Source organism: Mesoplodon bidens, assembly GCF_964165515.1.
Source record: "Mesoplodon bidens genome assembly, chromosome: 19".
In the NCBI taxonomy this organism is placed as follows: domain Eukaryota; kingdom Metazoa; phylum Chordata; class Mammalia; order Artiodactyla; family Ziphiidae; genus Mesoplodon; species Mesoplodon bidens.
In genome coordinates, this window is record NC_138179.1 from 46,590,152 (window position 1) to 46,612,097 (window position 21,946).

General features: G+C 41.8%; 1 protein-coding gene across 1 annotated transcript in view; it reads right to left on the minus strand.

The window, feature by feature from the left end:
• DDX42 (DEAD-box helicase 42) overlaps positions 1 to 21,946 on the minus strand; it is a 55,525-nt gene that overhangs the window by 14,964 nt on the left and 18,615 nt on the right. Inside the window, exons 4-6 of the mRNA XM_081218654.1 lie at positions 6,783 to 6,844; positions 5,225 to 5,261; positions 4,240 to 4,389 (exon numbers count right to left, since the gene is read on the minus strand). Coding sequence (XP_081074780.1) covers positions 4,240 to 4,389; positions 5,225 to 5,261; positions 6,783 to 6,844 — 249 coding nt within the window. The remainder of the gene's footprint in view (positions 1 to 4,239; positions 4,390 to 5,224; positions 5,262 to 6,782; positions 6,845 to 21,946) is intronic.

Consider the following 21,946-nt stretch of genomic DNA (forward strand, 5'->3'; position numbering starts at 1 on the left):
ACCTACCTAGGGAGACAAAAGACCTGTATGCAGAAAACTATTAAGACACTGATGAAAGAAATTAAAGATGACACAAACAGATGGAGAGGTATACTATGTTCCTGGATTGGAAGAATCAACATTGTGAGAATGACTATACTACTCAAAGCAATCTACAGATTCAATGCAATCCCTATCAAACTACCAATGGCATTTTTCACAGAATTAGAACAAAAAATTGCACTGTTTGTATGGGAACACAAAAGACCCCAAGTAGCCAAAACAATCTTGAGAAAGAAAAACGGAGCTGGGGGAATCAGGCTGACTTCAGACTACAATACAAACCTACAGTAATCAAGACAGTATGGTACTGGCACAAAAACAGAAATATAGATCAATGGTACAGGATAGAAAGCCCAGAGATAAACCCACGCACATATGGTCACCTTATCTTTGATAAAGGAGGCAAGAGGATACAATGGAGAAAAGACAGCCTCTTCAATAAGTGGTGCAGGGAAAACTGGACAGCTACATGTAAAAGAATGAAATTAGAACACTTCTTAACACCATACACAAAAATAAACTCAAAATGGATTAAAAACTTAAATGTAAGGGCAGACACTATAAAACTCTTAGAGGAAAACACAGGGGGAACACTCTATGACATAAATCACAGCAAGATCCTTTTTTGACCCACCTCCTAGAGAAAGGAAAATAAAAACAAAAACAAATGGGACCTAATGAAACTTAAAAGCTTTTGCACAGCAAAGGAAACCATAAAAAAGATGAAAGGGGACTTCCCTGGTGGCACAGTGGTTAAGAATCCTCCTGCCAATGCAGGGGAAACGGGTTTGAGCCCTGGTCCAGGAAGATTCCCACATGCTGCGGAGCACCTAAGCCCGTGCGCCACAACTACTGAGCCTGCACTCTAGAGCCCGCGAGCCACAACAACTGAAGCCCGTGAGCAACTACTGAAGCCCGCGTGCCTAGAGCCCGTGCTCCACAACAAGAGAAGCCACTACAATGAGAAGCCCGCACACAGCAACAAAGAGTAGCCCCCACTGGCCACAACTAGAGAAAGCCCACACACGGCAGTGAAGACCCAATACAGCCAAGAATAATAAATAAATAAATAAATTTATTTTTAAAAGATGAAAAGACGACCCTCAGAATGGGAGAAAATATTTGCAAACGAAGCAACTGACAAAGGATTAATCTCCAAAATTTACAAGCAGCTCAATATCAAAAAAATAAACAACTCAATCCAAAAATGGGCAGAAGACCTAAATAGACATTTCTCCAAAGAAGATATACAGATTGCCAACAAACACGTGAAAAGATGCTCAGCATCACTAATCATTAGAGAAATGCAAATCAAAACTACAAGGAGGTATCTCCTCACACCAGTCAGAATGGCCACCATCAAAAAATCCACAAACAATAAGTGCTGGAGAGGGTGTGGAGAAAAGGGAACCCTCTTGCACTGTTGGTGGGAATGTAAATTGATGCAGCCACTATGGAGAACAGTATGGAGGTTCCTTACAAAACTAAATATAGAACTACCATATGACCCAGCAATCCCACTACTGGGCATATACCCTGAGAAAACCATAATTCAGAAAGAGTCATGTACCACAATGTTCACTGCAGCTCTATTTACAATAGCCAGGACATGGAAGCAACGTAAGTGTCCATCGACAGATGAATGGATAAGGAAGATGTGGCACATGTATACAATGGAATATTACTCAGCCATAAAAAGAAACGAAATTGAGTTATTTGTAGTGAGGTGGATGGACCTAGAGTCTGTCATACAGAGTGAAGTTAGTCACAAAGAGAAAAATAAATGCCATATGCTAACACATATATATGGAATCTAAAAAAAGAAATGGTTCTAATGAACCTAGGGGCAGGACAGGAATAAAGACAAAGACACAGAGAATGGACTTAAAGACAAGGGGAGGGGGAAGGGTAAGCTGGGACGAAGTGAGAGAGTGGCATGGACATATATACACGACCAAACGTAAGACAGATAGCTAGTGGGAAGCAGCCACACAGCACAGGGAGATCAGCTCGGTGCTCTGCGACCACCTCGAGGGGTGGGATAAGGAGGGTGGGAGGGAGACACAAGAGGGAAGGGATATGGGGATATACGTATGCACATAGGCGATTCAGAAACTAACACAACACTGTAAAGCAATTATACTCCAATTAAGGTGTTAAAAAAAACCCCACAACAAACCCATCACACTTTAACATAAATGCTTTAATAAAAGTAACTTTTTTTTAACATCCCTTTACATTTTTGCAAATCTTTCTAATGTTTGACTAAGAAAATATTTCCTACTGCATTCAAATTGTTGCAATGTTGTTCTGATTAAACCCAAGGGAGAAAATCTGTCCTCACAAAGATATGTAGTTGGAAAAGGGACAGGAGTAGTTATTAATAATCTTTTCAGATGCTTGTGGACTTTAACTCTTCTTCAATACTACACTAAACCTTGACAAGTGGACATTTCTTAAAGATTTTTTTCATTGTGTAATCTGAAACTGTATCAACGAACTTTTACATTCTGTTACATTATAATTCATCGGTCTATCATGCACTTTGAATGGAGCCTTTACTCATGCATGATTTTGTAACATTGTGTATGGGCCATTTGAAAACAGTGGTTCACTGAGATGGTCTGCAGATCATCCAAAACATTTCATTATATAATTAAAAAACTACATATAACATGGTTGATTATCCACAGACTTTAAGTATTAGAAAGCTATCAAGCTCACTGTGGTGAATATGTTTCCCAAATTCTAATTTTTGCTTGAAAGCTTGATTTTCTATCACTGGCAATAGACACTTTTGTTTTCCTTGAAGTGTCATCTATTTTCTCAAGTGAAAATGGTGTTCCATGAAAAAAAAGCAGCTAGCTTAGCTCACAACTCGAACACCTAAGTGCCTTTCCTTGAGACAACTGTCATATTTTGGCATGCAATAAAAATGATTTGCCCTTCCCATTTTGTCACAGGATAAAAAGACATGTTAACATAAAGGTCAAGATTTGATAAATAATTTTTACTGTTTCATCAAGGATATTGTTAAGTGAAACTGGTTTGTATTTGTTTTGGGTTTTTTTGGGGAGAGTGGTGTGTGACTGTGATGATCTGGCAGGGAGAAGCAACTGGTGCTACTGTCCTGATTCATGTTAATGCGTCAGCATTGCTTTTAGTCATTGGTGCAAATGCTGACACAGTGAAAAAGGTAAATGATCTCAGCATTACTATGAAAATTCTTTTGACTCTGTAGACTCCGTGAAAAGATCCTTCTAGGACTCCTTGGACCACACTTTGAGAACCACTGCTCCAGATCTAGAATCACTGTATGCAAGGTCTAGTCTGATATTTAAACTGGATGAAATACTGATTTCCCCCCCACCGCAAGTGAGTACACTGATATCCTCATTTCCTTTTCCTGATTTAAGGGCCATGTAATTCCTGGTTCCACTTTGAAGGAATAGCCCCTCATCTGCCCCAGATCTGGGAGAAATACTAAAGATTTACAGCAATTAAAAAGCAAATGCAGGGGCTTCCCTGGTGGCGCAGTGGTTGAGAATCCGCCTGCCAATGCAGGGGACACAGGTTCGAGCCCTGGTCCAGGAAGATCCCACATGCCGCAGAGTAACTAAGCCCATGTGCCACACTACTGAGCCTGTGCCCTAGAGCTCGTGAGCCACAACTACTGAGCCCGTGTGCCACAACTACTGAAGCCCAACGCGCCTAGAGCCCATGCTCTGCAACAAAGAGTAGCCCCCGCTCTCCACAACTAGAGAAAGCCCGCACACAGCAACAAAGACCCAACACAGCCAAAAATAAATAAAATAAATAAATTTATTTAAAAAATAATAATAAATTTTAAAAATAATAAACAAATAAATAAATTTTTAAAAAAGCAAATGTAGGCCCACGGACCCACTGTGAGATGAAGATGGTAAGTGATGGTGTAGAAAACAAGTACAATTGCTTGAAAAAAACTGAATGTGAGCAAGTGACTGAGCCGTACCTTCAATAGTATAGGCTACAAAGTCTCAACCACTCAGTCACCTTCTGACTCAACCATTTGGTAAAGATGACAAGACCCCAAAGAAATAGTCTCATGACATAATAAGGAGTACGAATCAGGATACTGGGAAAACCTAAATATTAAAGCTAAAGAAATCTGTATCAGCTTGACAGAGGAGTCAAATTCAGCAAGAAACACCATACCTCTGAATGATCAATGGGAGGAAGAGGATCAATGATTTTTTTGGAAGGTGCAATTGGATTTCCATCACTATCATATTCCAAATTATCCTCCTCCTCCTCTTGAACCACACCAGCAGTTGGATTCTCTGCCATGTACCGAAAATAAGCTTCCTGCAGGAAAGCACAAGAACATAATCAGACCCAAGTATAAACGAGAACATTTCTGCTCCTGTAATTAGTGCATAAGTGTACAGATAACTGCACAGTTTAAATACCTACCAAGACTCTTACTGGCAATGATTCCTTTAACAAGAGCAGTATTCAGAGGGACAGAGGAATGAACGAGACGGTTACACCATCAAATGCTTTAGCTTTGCTTAAAGGAAGACTTCTGTTATCTGTCTGTTCCACAGCCTTCCTCGGGTGGGGTGTCTACCTACCCTGCCCAGAGCTGTGGAACACATGCTGTGGCTTTACCAATCCAAGTTTGGAAGGTGACACTGATTAGAAGGGTCACAAATCTGGGAAAGGCTCACTCTGGTTCCCTTCTCACCATCCCACAACTGAAAGGGGAAAAAAAAACACTAACGAAAAAAAAAACTAAAGGACAGTCATTTAATTAATGTTCCATCTTGAAACACAAGAATCACGAACAGAACTCTTAGAAACAGGTAGAGGTTAGATGTTGCTCGAGTCCCTCCGTAGATCCCACTCTACTCTACTCTTTATCAGAACAAACATTAACTTTGGATTAAAAAAGTCAAGCTGAATAAAGCTCATATTTGCTTTTGATATCATAGTGGATCAAAAGTTCCATCTTCAACAGGGGGGAAAGTCACATGAATCTTTATATTACCAACTGGTCACACACGCAGAAAAGCAGCAAGTCAAATGACATTCCCTGCTGAACGTCAGGAATGGCCATTTCAGTGAAGGCAAGCTCTAGCTTGTCCCCAGTACAGACTTTGTGGGGTAAAAGTAAAAGAAATACTGCATAGGAACTCACTTGGTCATCTTCCTCTTCAATGTCATCTCGAATACCCCTGGAAAAACAAGCGGAGAAACAAACTTCCCTGCAAATGTTCCACATACCCAGCTCCATACTTATAGCACATTAGTGTTGAATTCCATACAGCACAGGAACTCTCAACACTAACAATAACAAAGCAGCAATAAGCACACTGTAAACTATCCATCCATCATATACGTCTGGTTTCACTCTATAAGCCACAGTTTGCATTTCTTTTGAATGGGATGATATGGTACCCCTAGAAACATCAAATACTAACAAGAACATAGGGAGTAAAAACTTTTGAAGAGAGATACCCAAGGACCCTAGCCTTGTTAACCCCATACAACAAACACAGTACAGTGTTTAATATAAAGCATTTTATATTAAAAAAAAAAACCCTGCATTTGGTACATACTAAAAAGACTGTCACAACTTTCTTAATGTGCCCTAGTTTCTAGCCCTAGAGTAACTGCATTCAGCCAAAATCCTTGGGGACAGAGAGAAAAACTACATCAACTCTTTTTAAAATCTGGGACTAAAACTCCCGAACAGTTCACATGGAGAAGTGGACCATCGCCACTGGCATCTCTCAGGAGCTGTGGACAGTATGGTTGCTTAGTTCCCATAAGCATCTCTTTTTAATCAGACTTTCTGCCTAACCTAGAGCACTTGCTCTCCCTAAGGCAAGCAGCACCGCCAGTGAAGGGAAGCTGGAAGAGGAAGCAGCACATAGTAAGCGCCAAGGAGAGGGCGGAACCTCCATGTGGCACAGGAACCTTGGGGAGGGCCTGAGCACTGACTGCCAAGTAGAGGTAAAAGTCCCACCATGCCTCCCTGTACTTGGCAAAAAAGCCTTAAGAAGAGTATATTCAGCAAGGGGACGAGGAGAATTCTCTTTCCTAGAAAATAAAGTATTTCAAGTTCTGACTAGTGGCTAAAGCATGTCACCCCTTAAATAAACTAGGTTTTATTATTTATTAAGAATATACATAGTTTTTCGTATACAATCACCATTACTTCTTAAAATCAATCACATAGGCATAAGCCTATTTTATATCAGTTATGGGAAAGACTGAAAAATGAACCCAAACTTTAATAATGATGCTCTCTCGATTCTCTCTGTAACTCATTCTTTTTTTTTTTTTTTGTGGTACGCGGGCCTCTCACTGCTGCGGCCTCTCCCGTTGTGGAGCACAGGCTCTGGACGCGCAGGCCCAGCGGCCATGGCTCACGGGCCCAGCCGCTCCGCGGCACGTGGGATCCTCCCGGACCGGGGCACGAACCCGTGTCCCCTGCATCGGCAGGCAGACTCTCAACCACTGCGCCACCAGGGAAGCCCTGTAACTCATTCTTGTGTTTACTAAAAACTATTTATAGTTGAATACTAAAAAGAATGCTTTTTAATTACTATAAGAAATATTATTCAAGACACAGGAATAACTTTAAGTCATTTGTGTATTTTAATTTTTCTCTATAAATTCTGGGGGTATAGGCTCTGCAATACTGTAGCAATTTTTATGTAACTTTTTTGAGGGAGAAGAAAACAACTTACTTTACGTTTTTTCTTTCCTTGTCCTTTTCTTCAAGCCTCTTCATGTCTCTAGCTGCTTGATCCTAATGAAACAAAAGGCCGCAAGGAATCACCAACTAAAAACACTGAAAGGGAAATTTCTTTATAAAGAATTTTTAGATTCAGACAAGCACCACCACAGTTTTAGCTATGCATTTTAACAACTGCATTTCGATGCAATCAAATTGTTTGACAATTATTTTTTAAAGAGAAATACCCAAATGTTCTAAAAACTTGACTGTACATGGATTGCTCAATTTTTATCTGCAAATATACCATGCATGGAAAAATTAGCAAAAATTCTTGACTGATCACTTTTAAGAGTTAACGATATAATTACCAATGGGGCTGGTAAAAAGTGCAGACTTCTAGATCTGGCTCTGGGAAGGTGGCTCTCAGCCTGAGGTAATTTTGTCCCCCATGGACATCTGGCAATGTCAGGAGACATTTCTGCTTGTCGTAACTTGGGGTGGGGGATTGTTACTAACATCTAGTGAGTAAAGCCCATAGATACTGCTAAACATCCTACAATGCACAGGATAGCCCACAAAACAGAGAATTATCCAGCCCTAAATGTCAATAATCCTGAGGTTGAAAAACCTTAATCTAAATACACCTACTACATCAGAACCCTTTGGGTTGGACTTAAATGCATGTAGTTTTTCCACTTTCCATAGGCAATTCTTATACACAGCAAATTGATAATTATTGATCTAAATTAATTCTTTGTTTTATACATGTGAAAATCAAGGTCAGAAGAATTAAGTAATTTTCCCCAAGGGTAAAACAGATTCTGCATAATTGTTTCTTGTTACAAAGCAACATGAGTTTTTCTGATTCCTTTGATGTAAAAAAATGCCACTATATATAACCTGGCATAGTCAGATGTTCTATCTAATCAAAAGTTCCTGATAAAGAACTTTTTTAAAAAGAAATATTACACATAAACACTATTTTTCAAGGGACTGAGCCACACATAAGATATAGTAAAGGCTATGGGTGAAGTGAAGATGACTATGCAATGTAACATAAGAAAAGGGCCACAAACACTTAAAGAACATATTTTTTAGCCTAAATCTTTTTTTTTTAATTTATTTATTTATTTATTTATTTATTTATTCATTTATTTATGGCTGTGTTGGGTCTTCGTTTCTGTGTGAGGGCTTTCTCTAGTTGCGGCAAGTGGGGGCCACTCCTCATCACGGTGCGCGGGCCTCTCACTATCGCGGCCTCTCATTGCGGAGCACAGGCTCCAGGCGCGCAGGCTCAGTATTTGTGGCTCACGGGGCTAGTTGCTCCACGGCATGTGGGATCTTCCCAGACCAGGGCTCGAACCCGTGTCCCCTGCATTGGCAGGCAGATTCTCAACCACTGCGCCACCAGGGAAGCCCAGCCTAAATCTTTTTTGAAACACTAGCTAAAAATCAATCTTCATCTAGTTCAAACACTAGAAAAGTTTACACCTCCTAGAAAAGTTTACACCTGAAATCAGGGATTAATGCAATACCTTGGCAACAACACTCTCCCCAAGATCAGATAATATCCAATCTCTCTGTCCTAAAATCAGCAAAACCTCTTTGGATACTATACCAAAAAAATACCCAGAAGAATGATACTATATCAGAAAGATCTAACCTCCAAACAGCTTCAACTACTTGAAATTCCAAGCAAGAGAATTTGGGCCATTCTTGGATACTCCTACTCAAAAAGGGCTATGCCAGCTTGCATTACCAAACATTAAATCTAAATTTAAACACAGAAAATCAAAAGTTGATTTTTATTCTAATTCATCACTAGGGATCTGAAGAAATGACAAACATAGCCCTTTGGGAAATGTCCATATCTCAAACAGATGGGGGAAAAAAAAAGACACGTATAAGACATCTCAAACATGACAAACCATTTATTTATTGCCTTTAGTTCTAGAAAGAATCATTTAACACACTCTATTTACTAAATTGCTACCATGTTGCAAAGCACATGTATGTTCTGAGTAGTTTTGGTTAAGCATTATGGCAGAAATACACAAAGCTATAAGAACTCAGATACTGAATGATACAGCAAAAAGAATATGGGCTTTGGAGTTGAATCCTGGCTCTGCTACCTTTTATGTATATATTCTTCGGAAAGTAATTCAAGATGTTCTAAAAGGTGGGAAACTCAAAATACTCAATGGGTACCAGTGTGACAATGAATGAAGTAAGCCAGGATAAGAAGAGTTCTATTCTTTTGACACAGACATGCTTTGCTTACACTTTAGTAAGTAGGAATATTCTAAAGAAGCATGCCCTAATTTTTCTTGTAACACATAGCTCTGAGTCTTATTTTCTAATATTTGATAAGAGACCCAAGCTCGAGAAAAATATTTCTCCACTATAAGAAAATTACAGCACAAGTGTGATGGTAAATGGTTCTAAACGATGGCCTCAGTGTCAAGAAGACAATAGGGACTGATGGGTGAAGTAGAAAAAGGCTGCCTTGTCTAAAGCAGGCAGCTATTTCCTCAACAACAGCCTATTTTTTGCCACACAAGAATGCAGGCCTAGTCTTGCCAGACTTTCCACTTTTCAAGAGTCTGATCTTTTCAACAAAATCTCCTGATCTTAAAAACGTTGGCTCATATTTTAAAAAAGCAATGTTTAGGCCAAACAAAAACACATCCATATTGGATTGTTTTTTTCCCCTACTTCCTTAGAGGAGAGAAGAATTCTGGCTGAAGACTTTAGGTAACAAGTAACTGAGGAATCTAGAAGGACTTCACTTCATAAGCAATGAGTGACAATTTTTGAGCAAGAGGAGTCGCGTGACAGGAAATCACCCTGTAGCTGTAAACACCACATCCAAAGGAGAGCAGGGAGCCTAGAGCAGGGAGAGAATTTAGATCAGGCAAGAGTTAACGAAGGTATAAGGTAAGATGACTATAGGGGACATAGAAAGAAACAGATGCAAGAGATACTGTAAAGACTGACAGAACCTGGCAAATGACAAGAGGAAGGCAGCAGTATGTACTGGACAAGAGCTAGTTCTCAGGACCACTAAGCAAGAAAAATTAGATTTGAGTCCCAGCTCTGCCACACAGTACCAATGTGATTTGGAGAAGGAATCTGAATTATCTTAGGGTTCAGTGTTCTTATTAGTTAAAGAATTATATTTATATATAGTTTTTCTGCCTATTCTCCTTTGTTATTCTGAGGATTAAATGAAGCAAGTCATGACCATGCTTGATCATTTGCTAGAAAGAAAATAAGAGAGGGAAAAGATGTGGCACATATATACAATGGAATATTACTCAGCCATAAAAAGAAACGAAATTGAGTTATTTGTAGTGAGATGGATGGACCTAGAGTCTGTCATACAGAGTGAAGTACGTCAGAAAGAGAAAAACAAACATTGTATGCTAACACATATATATGGAATCTTAAAAAAAAAAAGGTTATGAAGAACCTAGGGGCAGGACAGGAATAAAGACGCAGATGTAGAGAACTGACTTGAGGACATGGGGAGGGGGAAGGGTAAACTGTGAGAGAGTGAGAGAGTGGCATGGACATATATACACTACCAAATGAAAAACAGATAGCTAGTGGGAAGCAGCTGCATAGCACAGGGAGATCAGCTTGGTGCTTTGTGTCCACCTAGAGGGGCTGGATATGGAGAGTGGGAGGGAGACGCAAGAGGGAGGGTATACGGATATATATGTATATGTATAGCTGATTCACTTTGGTATACAGCAGAAACTAACACGCCATTATAAAGCAATTATACTTCAATAAACATGTTAAAAAAAAAGAAAAGAGAGGGAAGAATCAAGGTGGTGGAATAGCAGGACATGGAACTCACCTCTTCCCACAAATATACCAAGAATACATCTACAGGGACTTCCTTGGTGGTGCAGTGGTTAAGAATCTGCCTGCCAATGCAGGGGACACAGGTTCGAGCCCTGGTATGAGAAGATCCCACATGCCGCGGAGCAACTAAGCCCGTGTGCCACAACTACTGAAGCCCATGTGCCCTAGAGCCCATGCTCTGTATCAAGAGAAGCCACCACAATGAGAAGCCTGCGCACCACAACAAAGAGTAGCCCCTGCTCACCGCAACTAGAGAAAGCCTGCGTGCAGCAACGAAGACCCAACGCAGCCAAAATAAATAAAATTAATTTTATAAATAAATGAAAAGTTATAAAAATAAAAAAAAAAGGAAGTGGTACGGGACCCACGCCCTTGGGAAGGAGCTGAAGAACAGAAGTTCCCATACTCTGGGAAGTCCCATCCCCAGCAGGGAGATTAGCTGGGACAGAAAAGGAGCTTCAGAGGCTCAGAGGAGAGCACAACAACCAGTTTGTGGCAGGCAGAACAGAGAGACCCCTACACGGTAGGTCTGTGCCACGGCCCTGGGAGCCTCAGCATGAGAAGCTCGTCTGCTGGTATGGGGGTGGGGGGAGGGTGCTGGAATGCAGGGTTTAGAGAACAGACGGGGGGGGGGGGGGAGGACTGCTGCTGGCTGCATGGAGACAGCCTGAAGGGGCTGGAGCGGGGAGCGCAGCAGTAGTAGCGTTTTCAGAAGAAGCCTGGGCCGCCACAGAACCAAAGCACCAATGTTAAGTGGCAAAGGGAGGGGTGGGGCTGCCACTGCGGCCTCCTTCCCCAGGCACTGGCCATTGCCTGGGCAGGCTTGCGAGCCACAGCTGCCACCCTAGCCCCCTCCCGCCTGGACAGGCTTGTGTGCCCCGGCCACCTCGGCATCCCCAGGAGCAACGCCAGTGGGTTGCCCACATGCAGAGGTGTGGTTGAAACCACAGCTGAGCCCCAGGGGCTGTGCGACTCACAAGCAGAGCTGAAATCTCTCCCAGCAGCTGCGTGAACCACGGATTTAGACCTCTGCTGCCAACTTTGTAAATCCAGCGCCTGTGGAACAACCAAACGGACCACAGGTGCTCCCGCGGCTGGGATGGGTCTGGCTTTAGCAGCTGTGGGCTTTGTGGACCAGTATACGTGGGGGCTGGGCCCGGCCAGGGTCTGAGCTGCCTCCACAGCTCCCACAGCAGGTCCAGGTGCACACCTACTGCAGTCCTGGGACCTGACTTCAGCGGATCTGCACTGCTGGCCGTGCAAAAACAACGCTGGAGAGACACCAGGGCCTGCTGCTGGTGTACCCACGGTTGAGGTGGGGCCGGGGGCCACACCAACAACACTGTACTCTGTGAACCCGCACAATGGGTGAAAGGTGACACAGCAGAGGGTACTCACAGATGAACAGCTCCAGCGGAGGAATACCCAGTGGCTCCGCTCCCAGCGGGAGCCCTCCAATCACACCTACCTCACACTGCAGATCAGAAATGCAGCTCAGAAACAGATCTGGGGGCTTCCACTCCAACAGCTAGGGAGCAGACCCTGCCCCTGACAGGACAGTGACAACCAGAGAGCAAAGAGGACGCCTCGCTCAATATCCAGTGCAGGCTCTGGTCACACCACCAGTCACACCTCCTATCAAGGGGATAACGGCTGGCATACACTGAGGAAAGAGATGGCAGACATCCATACTAAAAACAGCCCTCGCACCCAAAATGATTAAACCCACACAGGCTCCACAGGGACGATACCACATAAAAACAGCCCTCCAAGACAACAGTAAATAATTGTTTCTCCTAAACTCATAGAGCAAAAGCAATACGACTACAGTGAAGAAGCAGAGGAAGTACTCCCAACTGAGAGATGGAGAGAATTCCCCTGAGAGCACAGACAATGCAGCAGACCTCTTCAGTCCACAGACACCAAGTTCAAAAAGGAGATAAGGAAAATACAGAAGGAACTAAGAAAGGCTGTCGACAGAAATGCAGGTTACTATAAAAAGGAACTAAAAACTGTAAGGAGAAGACGAGAAAAATTAGAGAATTCATTAGAAGAGATGAAAGCTGAACTAAAGGCTATGAACAGCAGAATGAATAATGCAGAAGTACACATAAGTGTTCTGGAAGATAGAATAATGGAAATCACCCAGTAAGAAGAGCAGACAGAAACCCCAACGAAAAACAATGAAGGAACTATAAGAGACCTGTGGGATAATACAGAGTGCCAATCTATGCATAACAGCGATCCTAGAAAGAGAAGAAAGAGAAAAGGGGAATGAAAGTTTATTTGAAGAAATTATGGCTGAAAAATTCCCAAACCTTAAGAAGGAAACATATCCAGATACAGGAAGCACAGATGGTGGCAAACAAGATAAACCCAAACAGACCTACACCAAGATGTGTTATAATTAAAATGGCAAAAGTTAAAGAGAATTCTAAAGGCAGCAAGAGAAAAACAAAGTTAATTACAAGGGAACCCCAATAAGGCTATCAGCTGATTTCTCTACAGAAGTGTTTCAGGCCAGAAGGGAGAGGCAAGCTACATTCAAAATCCTGAAAGGGAAAAATCTGCCAACTAAGACACTACCCAGCAAAGTTTTCATTTAGAATAGAAGGAGGGATAAAGAATTTCTCAGACAAGCAAAAACTAAAAGAATACAGCAATACTAAACCTATACTAAAGGAAATATTGAAAGGTCTTCCCTAACAGAAAAGTAAGACTCTATAGGAAAGAGGAGGACCTTCAAGATGGCGGAGGAGTAAGAAGTGAAGATCACCTTCCTCCCCATAAATACATCAAAAATACACCTACATGTGGAACAACTCCTACAGAACACCTACTGAATGCTGGCAGAAGACCTCAGACTTCCCCCAAAACAAGAAACTCCCCACGCACCTGGGTAGGGCAAAAGAAAAAAGATAAAACAGAGGCAAAAGAATAGGGACAGGACTTGCACCTCCGGGAGGAAGCTGTGAAGGAGGAAAAGTTCCCACACACTAGGAAGCCCCTGCACTGGTGGAGATGGGGTGGGGGTGACGGGGGGAAGCTTCGGAGCCACGGAGGAGAGCGCAGCAACAGGGGTGCAGAGGGCAAAGCGGAGAGATTCCTGCACAGAGGATCGCTGCCGACCAACATTCACAAGCCTGAGAGGCTTGTCTGCTCACCCGCCGGGGCAGGTGGGGGCATCAGATCCCAGGGAGAGGACTGGGGTTGGCTGCGTAAACACAGCCTGAAGGGGGCTAGCGTGCCACAGCTAACCGGGAGGGAGTCCGAGAAAAAGTCTGGACCTGCCTAAGAGTCAAGAGACCATTGTTTCTGGGTGTGCGGGAAGAGAGGATTCAGAGCACCGCCTAAATGAGCTCCAGAGACGGGCATGAGCCGCGGCTATCAGCATGGACCCCAGAGACGGGCATGAGCCGCGGCTATCAGCATGGACCCCAGAGACGGGCATGAGCCGCGGCTATCAGCATGGACCCCAGAGACGGGCATGAGCCGCGGCTATCAGCATGGACCCCAGAGACGGGCATGAGCCGCGGCTATCAGCATGGACCCCAGAGACGGGCATGAGCCGCGGCTATCAGCATGGACCCCAGAGACGGGCATGAGCCGCGGCTATCAGCATGGACACCAGAGACGGGCATGAGCCGCGGCTATCAGCATGGACCCCAGAGACGGGCATGAGACGCTAAGGCTGTTACTGCAGCCACCAAGAATCCTGTGTGCCCGCACAGGTCACTCTCCACACCTCTCCTCCCAGGGGCCTGTGCAGCCCATCACTGCCAGGGTCCCGTGATCCAGGGACAACTTCCCTGGGAGAACGCACGGCGCACCTCAGGCTGCTGCAATGTCATGCTGGCCTCTGCCACTGCAGGCTCGCCCCACATCCGTACCCCTCCCTCCCCCCGCCTGAGTGAGCCAGAGCCCCCTGATCAGCTGCTCCTTTAACCCCCTCCTGTCTGGGCAAAGAACAGATGCCAGAGAGCACCCTACATGCAGAAGCAGGACCAAATCCACAGCTGAACCCCAGGAGCTGTGAGAACAAAGGAGAGAAAGGGAAATTTCTCCGTGCAGCCTCAGGAGCAGCAGATTAAATCCCCACAATCAACTTGAGATACCCTGCATCTGTGGAATACCTGAAAAGACAACGAATCATCCCAAAATTGAGGCGGTGGACTTTGGGAGCAACTGTAGACTTGGGGTTTGCTGTATGCAACCGACCACTTTCTGATTTTTATATTTATCTTAGTATAGTTTTTAGCGATTATTATAATTGGTGGACTTGTTTATTGGTTTGGTTGCTCTCTTTTTTATTACTTTTAATTTTTTTTAATTTTATTAATTATTTTTTATTTTCATAACTTTACATTATCTTTTTTATTTATTTACCTTTCTTTTTTATCTCCCTTTTCTTCTGAGCTGTGTGGCTGACGGGGTCTTGGTGCTCCGGCCGGGTGTCAGGCCTGAGCCTCTGAGGTGGGAGAGCCGAGTTCAGGACACTGGTCCACAGGAGACCTCCCGGCCCCACGTAATATCAATCAGCAAGAGCTCTCCCAGAGATCTCCGGCTCAACACCAACACCCAGCTTCACTCAACGACCAGCAAGCTCCAGTGCTGGACACCCCATGCCAAACAACTAGCAAGATAGGAACACAACCCCACCCATTAGCAGAGAGGCTGCCTAAAATCATAGTAAGTTCACAGACACCCCAAAACACACCACCAGACGTGGTCCTGCTCACCAGAAAGACAAGATCCAGCCTCATCCACCAGAACACAGGCACCAGTCCCCTCCACCAGGAAGCCTACACAACCCACTGAACCAACCTTACCCACTGGGGGCAGACACCAAAAACAACAGGAACTACAAACCTGCAGCCTGCGAAAAGGAGACCCCAATCACATTAAGTTAAGCAAAATGAGAAGACAGAGAAACACACAGCAGATGAAGGAGCAAGGTAAAAACCCACCAGAACAAAAGAAGAGGAAATAAATAGGCAGGCTACCTGAAAAAGAATTCAGAGTAATGATAGTAAAGATGATCCAAAATCTTGTAAACAGAATGGAGAAAATACAAGGACCTAGAAGAACTAAAGAGCAAACAAACAATGATGAACAACACAATAAATGAAATTAAAAATTCTCTACAAGGAATCAATAGCAGAATAACTGAGGCAGAAAAACAGATAAGTGACCTGGAGGATAAAATAGTGGAAGTAAGTATCACAGAGCAGAATAAAGAAAAAAGAACGAAAAGAATTGAGGACAGTCTATGTTTCAGAGACCTCTGGGACAACACTAAACTCACCAACATTTGAATTATAGGGATCCCAGAAGAAGGAGAGAAAAAGAAAAGGACTGAGAAAATATTTGAAGAGATTATAGTGAAAACTTCCCTAATACGGGAAAGGAAAGAGTCAAGTCCAGGAAGCGCAGAGTCCCATACAGGATAAATCCAAGGAGAAACATGCCAAGACACATATTAACCAAACTATCAAAAATTAAATACAAAGAAAAAACATTAAAAGCAGCAAGGGAAAAGCAACAAATAACATACAAGGGAATCCCCATAAGGTTAACAGGTGACCTTTCAGCAGAAACTCTGCAAGTCAGAAGGGAGTGGCAGGAAATATTTAAAGTGATGAGAAAGGGCTTCCCTGGTGGCACAGTGGTGAAGAATCCGCCTGCCAATGCAGGGGACCCGGGTTCAAGCCCTGGTCCGGGAAGATCCCACATGCCGCGGAGCAACTAAGCCCGTGAAAGACAACTACTGAGCCTGCGCTCTAGAGCCCATGCTCCGCAGCAAGAGAAGCCACCGCAATGAGAAGCCCACGCACCACAATGAAGAGTAGCCCCTGCTCGCTGCAAATAGAGAAAGCCCGTGCACAGCAACAAAGACCCAATGCAGCCAAAAATAAAAATAAATATATTTAAAGTGATGAAAGGGAAAAACCTACAACCAAGATTACTCTACCTGGCAAGGATCTCATTCAGATTCGACAGAGAAATTAAAACCTTTACAGACAAGCAAAAGCTAAGAGAATTCAGCACCACCAAACCAGCTTTACAACAAAAGCTAAATGAACTTCTCTAGGCAGGAAACACAAGAGAAGGAAAAGACCTACAACAACATACCCGAAACAACTAAGAAAATGGTAATAGGAACATACATGTCGATAACTACCTTAAATGTAAATGGATTAAATGCTCCAAACAAAAGACATAGACTGGCTGAATGGATACAGAAATAAGACCCGTATATATATACTGTCTACAAGAGACCCACTTCAGACCTAGGGGCACATACAGACTGAAAGTGAGGGGATGGAAAAAGATATGCCATGCAAATGGAAATCAAAAGACAGCTGGAGGAGCAATTCTCATATCAGACAAAACAGACTTTAAAATAAAAACTATTACAAGAGACAAAGACGGACACTACATAACATGAAGGGATCAATCCAAAAAGAAGATATAACAATTGTAAATATATACGCACACAACATAGGAGCACCTCAATAAATAAGGCAAATGCAAACAGCCATAAAAGGGGAAATTGTCAGTAACACAATAATAGTAGGGGACTTTAATACCCCACTTTCAACAATGGACAGATCATCCTAAATGAAAATAAATAAGGAAACACAAGCTTTAAATGACACATTAAACAAGATGGACTTAACTGACATTTATAGGACATTCCATCCAAAAACAACAGAATATACTTCTCAACTGCTCATGGAACATTCTCCAGGATAGATGATATCTTGGGTCACATATCAAGCCTTGGTAAATTTAAGAAAACTGAAATCGTATCAAGTATCTTTTCCGACCACAACGCTATGAGACTAGATATCAATTACAGGAAAAAAAACTGTAAAAAAATACAAACACACAGAGGCTAAACAATACACTACTAAATAACAAAGAGATCACTGAAGAAATCAAAGAGGAAATCAAAAAATACCTAGAAACAAATGATAATGGAAACACAATGACCCAAAACCTATGGGATGCAGCAAAAGCAGTTCTAAGAGGGAAGTTTACAGCAATACAATCCTACCTCAAGAAACAAAAAAAAATCTCAAGTAAACAACCTAATGTTACACCTAAAGCAATTAGAGAAAAAAGAACCAAAAAAACCTAAAGTTATCAGAAGGAAAGAAATCATAACGATCAGATCAGAAATAAATGAAGAAGAAATGAAGGAAACAGTAGCAAAGATCAATAAAACTAAAAGCTGGTTCTTTGAGAAGAAAAACAAAATTGATAAACCATTAACTAGCCAGACTCCTCAAGAAAAAAGGGAGAAGACTCAAATCAACAGAATTAGAAATGAGAAAGCGTAAGTAACAACTGACACTGTAGAAATACAGAGGATCATGAGAGATTACTACAAGCAACTGTATGCCAATAAAATGGACAACCTAGAAGAAATGGACAAATTCTTAGAAAAGCACAACCTTCCAAGACTGAACCAGGAAGAAACAGAAAATATAAATAGACCAATCACAAGCACTGAAATTGAAACTGTGATTAAAAATCTTCCAACAGGGCTTCCCTGGTGGCGCAGTGGTTGAGAGTCTGCCTGCTAATGCAGGGGACACGGGTTCGAGCCCTGGTCTGGGAGGATCCCACATGCCGCGGAGCAACTGGGCCCGTGGGCCACAGCTACTGAGCCTGCGCGCCTGGAGCCTGTGCTCCGCAACAGGAGAGGCCGCGATAGTGAAAGGCCCGCGCACCGCGATGAAGAGTGGCCCCCGCTTGCCACAACTAGAGAAAGCCCTTGCACAGAGGCGAAGACCCAACACAGCAAAAATAAATAAATAAATTACTAAAAAAAAAATAATAAAGAGCCCTTAAAAAAAAAAAAAAAATCTTCCAACAAACAAAAGCCCAGGACCAGATGGCTTCACAGGCGAATTCTATCAAACATTTAGAGAAGAGCTAACACCTATCCTTCTCAAATTCTTCCAAAATACAGCAGAGGGAGGAACACTCCCAAACTCATTCTACGAGGCCACCATCACCCTGATACCAAAACCACACAAAGATGTCACAAAAAAAGAAAACTACAGGCCAATATCACTGATGAACACAGATGCAAAAATCCTCAACAAAATACTAGCAAACAGAATCCAACAGCACATTAAAAGGATCATACACCATGATCAAGTGGGGTTTATCCCAGGAATGGAAGGATTCTTCAATATATGCAAATCAATCAATGTGATATACCATATTAACAAACTGAAGGATAAAAACCGTATGATCATCTCAATAGATGCAGAAAAAGCTTTTATCAACACTGATTTATGATAAAACCCCTCCAGAAAGTAGGCATAGAGAGAACATACCTCAACATAATAAAGGCCATCTATGACAAACCCACAGCCAACATCTTCCTTAATAGTGAAAAACTAAAACCATTTCCACTAAGATCAGGAACAAGACAAGGTTGCCCACTCTCACCACTATTATTCAACATAGTTATGGAAGTTTTAGCCACAGCAATCAGAGAAGAAAAAGAAATAAAAGGAATCCAAATCGGAAAAGAAGTAAAACTGTCACTGTTTACAGATGACATGACACTACACATAGAGAATCCTAACAATGCTACCAGAAAACTACTAAAGCTAATAAATGAATTTGGTAAAGTAGCAGGATACAAAATTAATGCACAGAAATCTCTTGCATTCCTATACACTAATGATGAAAAATCTGAGAGAGAAATTAAGGAGACACTCCCATTTACCTTTGCAACAAAAACAATAAAATACCTAGGAGTAAACCTACCTAAAGAGACAAAAGACCTGTACGCAGAAAACTATAAGGCACTGATGAAAGAAATTAAAGAGGATACAAACAGATGGAGAGATATACCATGTTCTTGGATTGGAAGAATCAACATTGTGAAAAAGACTATACTACCCAAAGCAATCTACAGAGTCAATGCAATCCCTATCAAACTACCACTGACATTTTTCACAGAACTAGAACAAAAAATTTCACAATTTGCATGGAAACACAAAAGACCCCAAAGAGCCAAAGCAATCTTGAGAAAGAAAAATGGAGCTGGAGGAATCAGGCTCCCTGACTTCAGACTATACTACAAAGCTACAGTAATCAAGACAGTATGGTACTGGCACAAAAACAGAAATATAGATCAATGGAACAGGATAGCAAGCACAGAGATAAACACATACTGTCACCTTATCTTTGATAAAGGAGGCAAGAATATACAATGGAGAAAGACAGCCTCTTCAATAAGTGGTGCAGGGAAAACTGGATAGCTACATGTAACAGAATGAAATTAGAACACTCCCTAACACCATACACAAAAATAAACTCAAAATGGATTAAAGACTTAAATGTAAGGCCAGACCCTATAAAACTCTTAGAGGAAAACATAGGGAGAACACTCTGTGACATAAATCACGGCAAAATCCTTTTTACCCACCTCCTAGAGAAAGGGAAATAAAAACAAAAATAAACAAATGGGACCTAATGAAACTTAAAAGCTTTTGCACAGCAAAGGAAACCATAAAAAAAGATGAAAAGACAACCCTCAGAATGGGAGAAAATATTTGCAAATGAAGCAACTGACAAAGGATTAATCTCCAAAATATACAAGCAGCTCATGCAGCTCAATATCAAAAAAAAATCCAATCCAAAAATGGGCAGAAGACCTAAATAGACATTTCTCCAAAGAAGAGATACAGATTGCCAACAAACACATGAAAGGATGCTCAACATCACTAATCATTAGAGAAATGCAAATCAAAACTACAAGGAGGTATCTCCTCCTACCAGTCAGAATAGCCATCATCAAAAAATCCACAAACAATAAATGCTGGAGAGGGTGTGGAGAAAAGGGAACCCTCCTGCACTGTTGGTGGGAATGTAAATTGATACAGCCACTGTTGAGAACAGTATGGAGGTTCCTTGAAAAACTAAAAATAGAACTACCATACGACCCAGCAATCCCACTACTGGGCATATACCCTGAGAAAACCATAATTCAGAAAGAGTCATGCACCACAGCATTCACTGCAGCACTATTTACAATAGCCAGGACACGGAAGCAACTTAAGTGTCCATCGACAGATGAATGGATAAAGAAGATGTGGCACATGTATAGAACGTAATATTACTCAGCCATAAAAAGAAACAAAATTGAGTTATTTGTAGCGAGGTGGATGGACCTAGAGTCTTTCATAGAGTGAAGTAAGCCAGAAAGAGAAAAACAAATATCATACGCTAACACATATATATGGAAACTAAAATAAAATGGTTCTGAAGAACCTAGGGACAGGACTGGAATTAAGATGCAGACATAGAGAATGGACTTGAGGACAAGGGGAGAAGGAAGGGTAAGCTGGGGCAAAATGAGAGAGTGGCATGTACATATATACCGTACCAAATGTAAAACAGATAGTGGGAAGCAGCCGCATAGCACAGGAAGATCAGCTCAGTGCTTTGTGACCACCTAGAGGGGGATAGGGAGGGTGGGATGGAGAAGCAAGAGGGAGGGGATATGGGGATATATGTATATGTATAGCTGATTCACTTTGTTATACAGCAGAAACTAACACAACATTGTATAGCAACTATACTCCAATAAAGATATTTAAAAAAATCAAACACACACAGACACACACACAAAAGAATATACAGGAAAGAGAAAATCACAGTTGTAAAGTATATCACTTAACTAAGCCAGTAATCACTTAAGTAAAATTAAAAAATAAAATCAAAACATTTGTCAGAGAATGATAACCACAATGAACAGCAAAAGGATGAACATGAAGATGCAAAAGAGGACGTCAAAATCATAAAATGTGGGGGGGGAGAGTACAAAAATGTAGACTTTTTTTTTTCTAGAGTATGTTTAGGTCTATATGACTACCAGTGTAAAGCAAGTAGATACAGGAAGTGGTTAACATACTTGAAAAACAGGGCAACCACAAATCAAAAACACAGTTGATTCGCAAAAACCAAAAAGAAGTGAATATAATTAAGCATAATACAAAAGAAAATCATCAAACCACAAAAGGAAAAACAAAACAAAAAGGGACAAAAAAGAAATATAAAATCAATGGGAAAACAAGGTTTAAAATGGCAAAATACATATTTATCAATAATTACCTTAAATGTCAGTGAACTAGAAAGTCAGCAGAAGGAAGGAGATAATAAAGATCAGGAAAAGAGAGGAAATAAAATAGGGATTAAAAATAAAATAGAAAAAAATCAATAAAACCAAGAGCTGCTTCTTTGAAAGGGTAAACAAGAATGACAAACCTT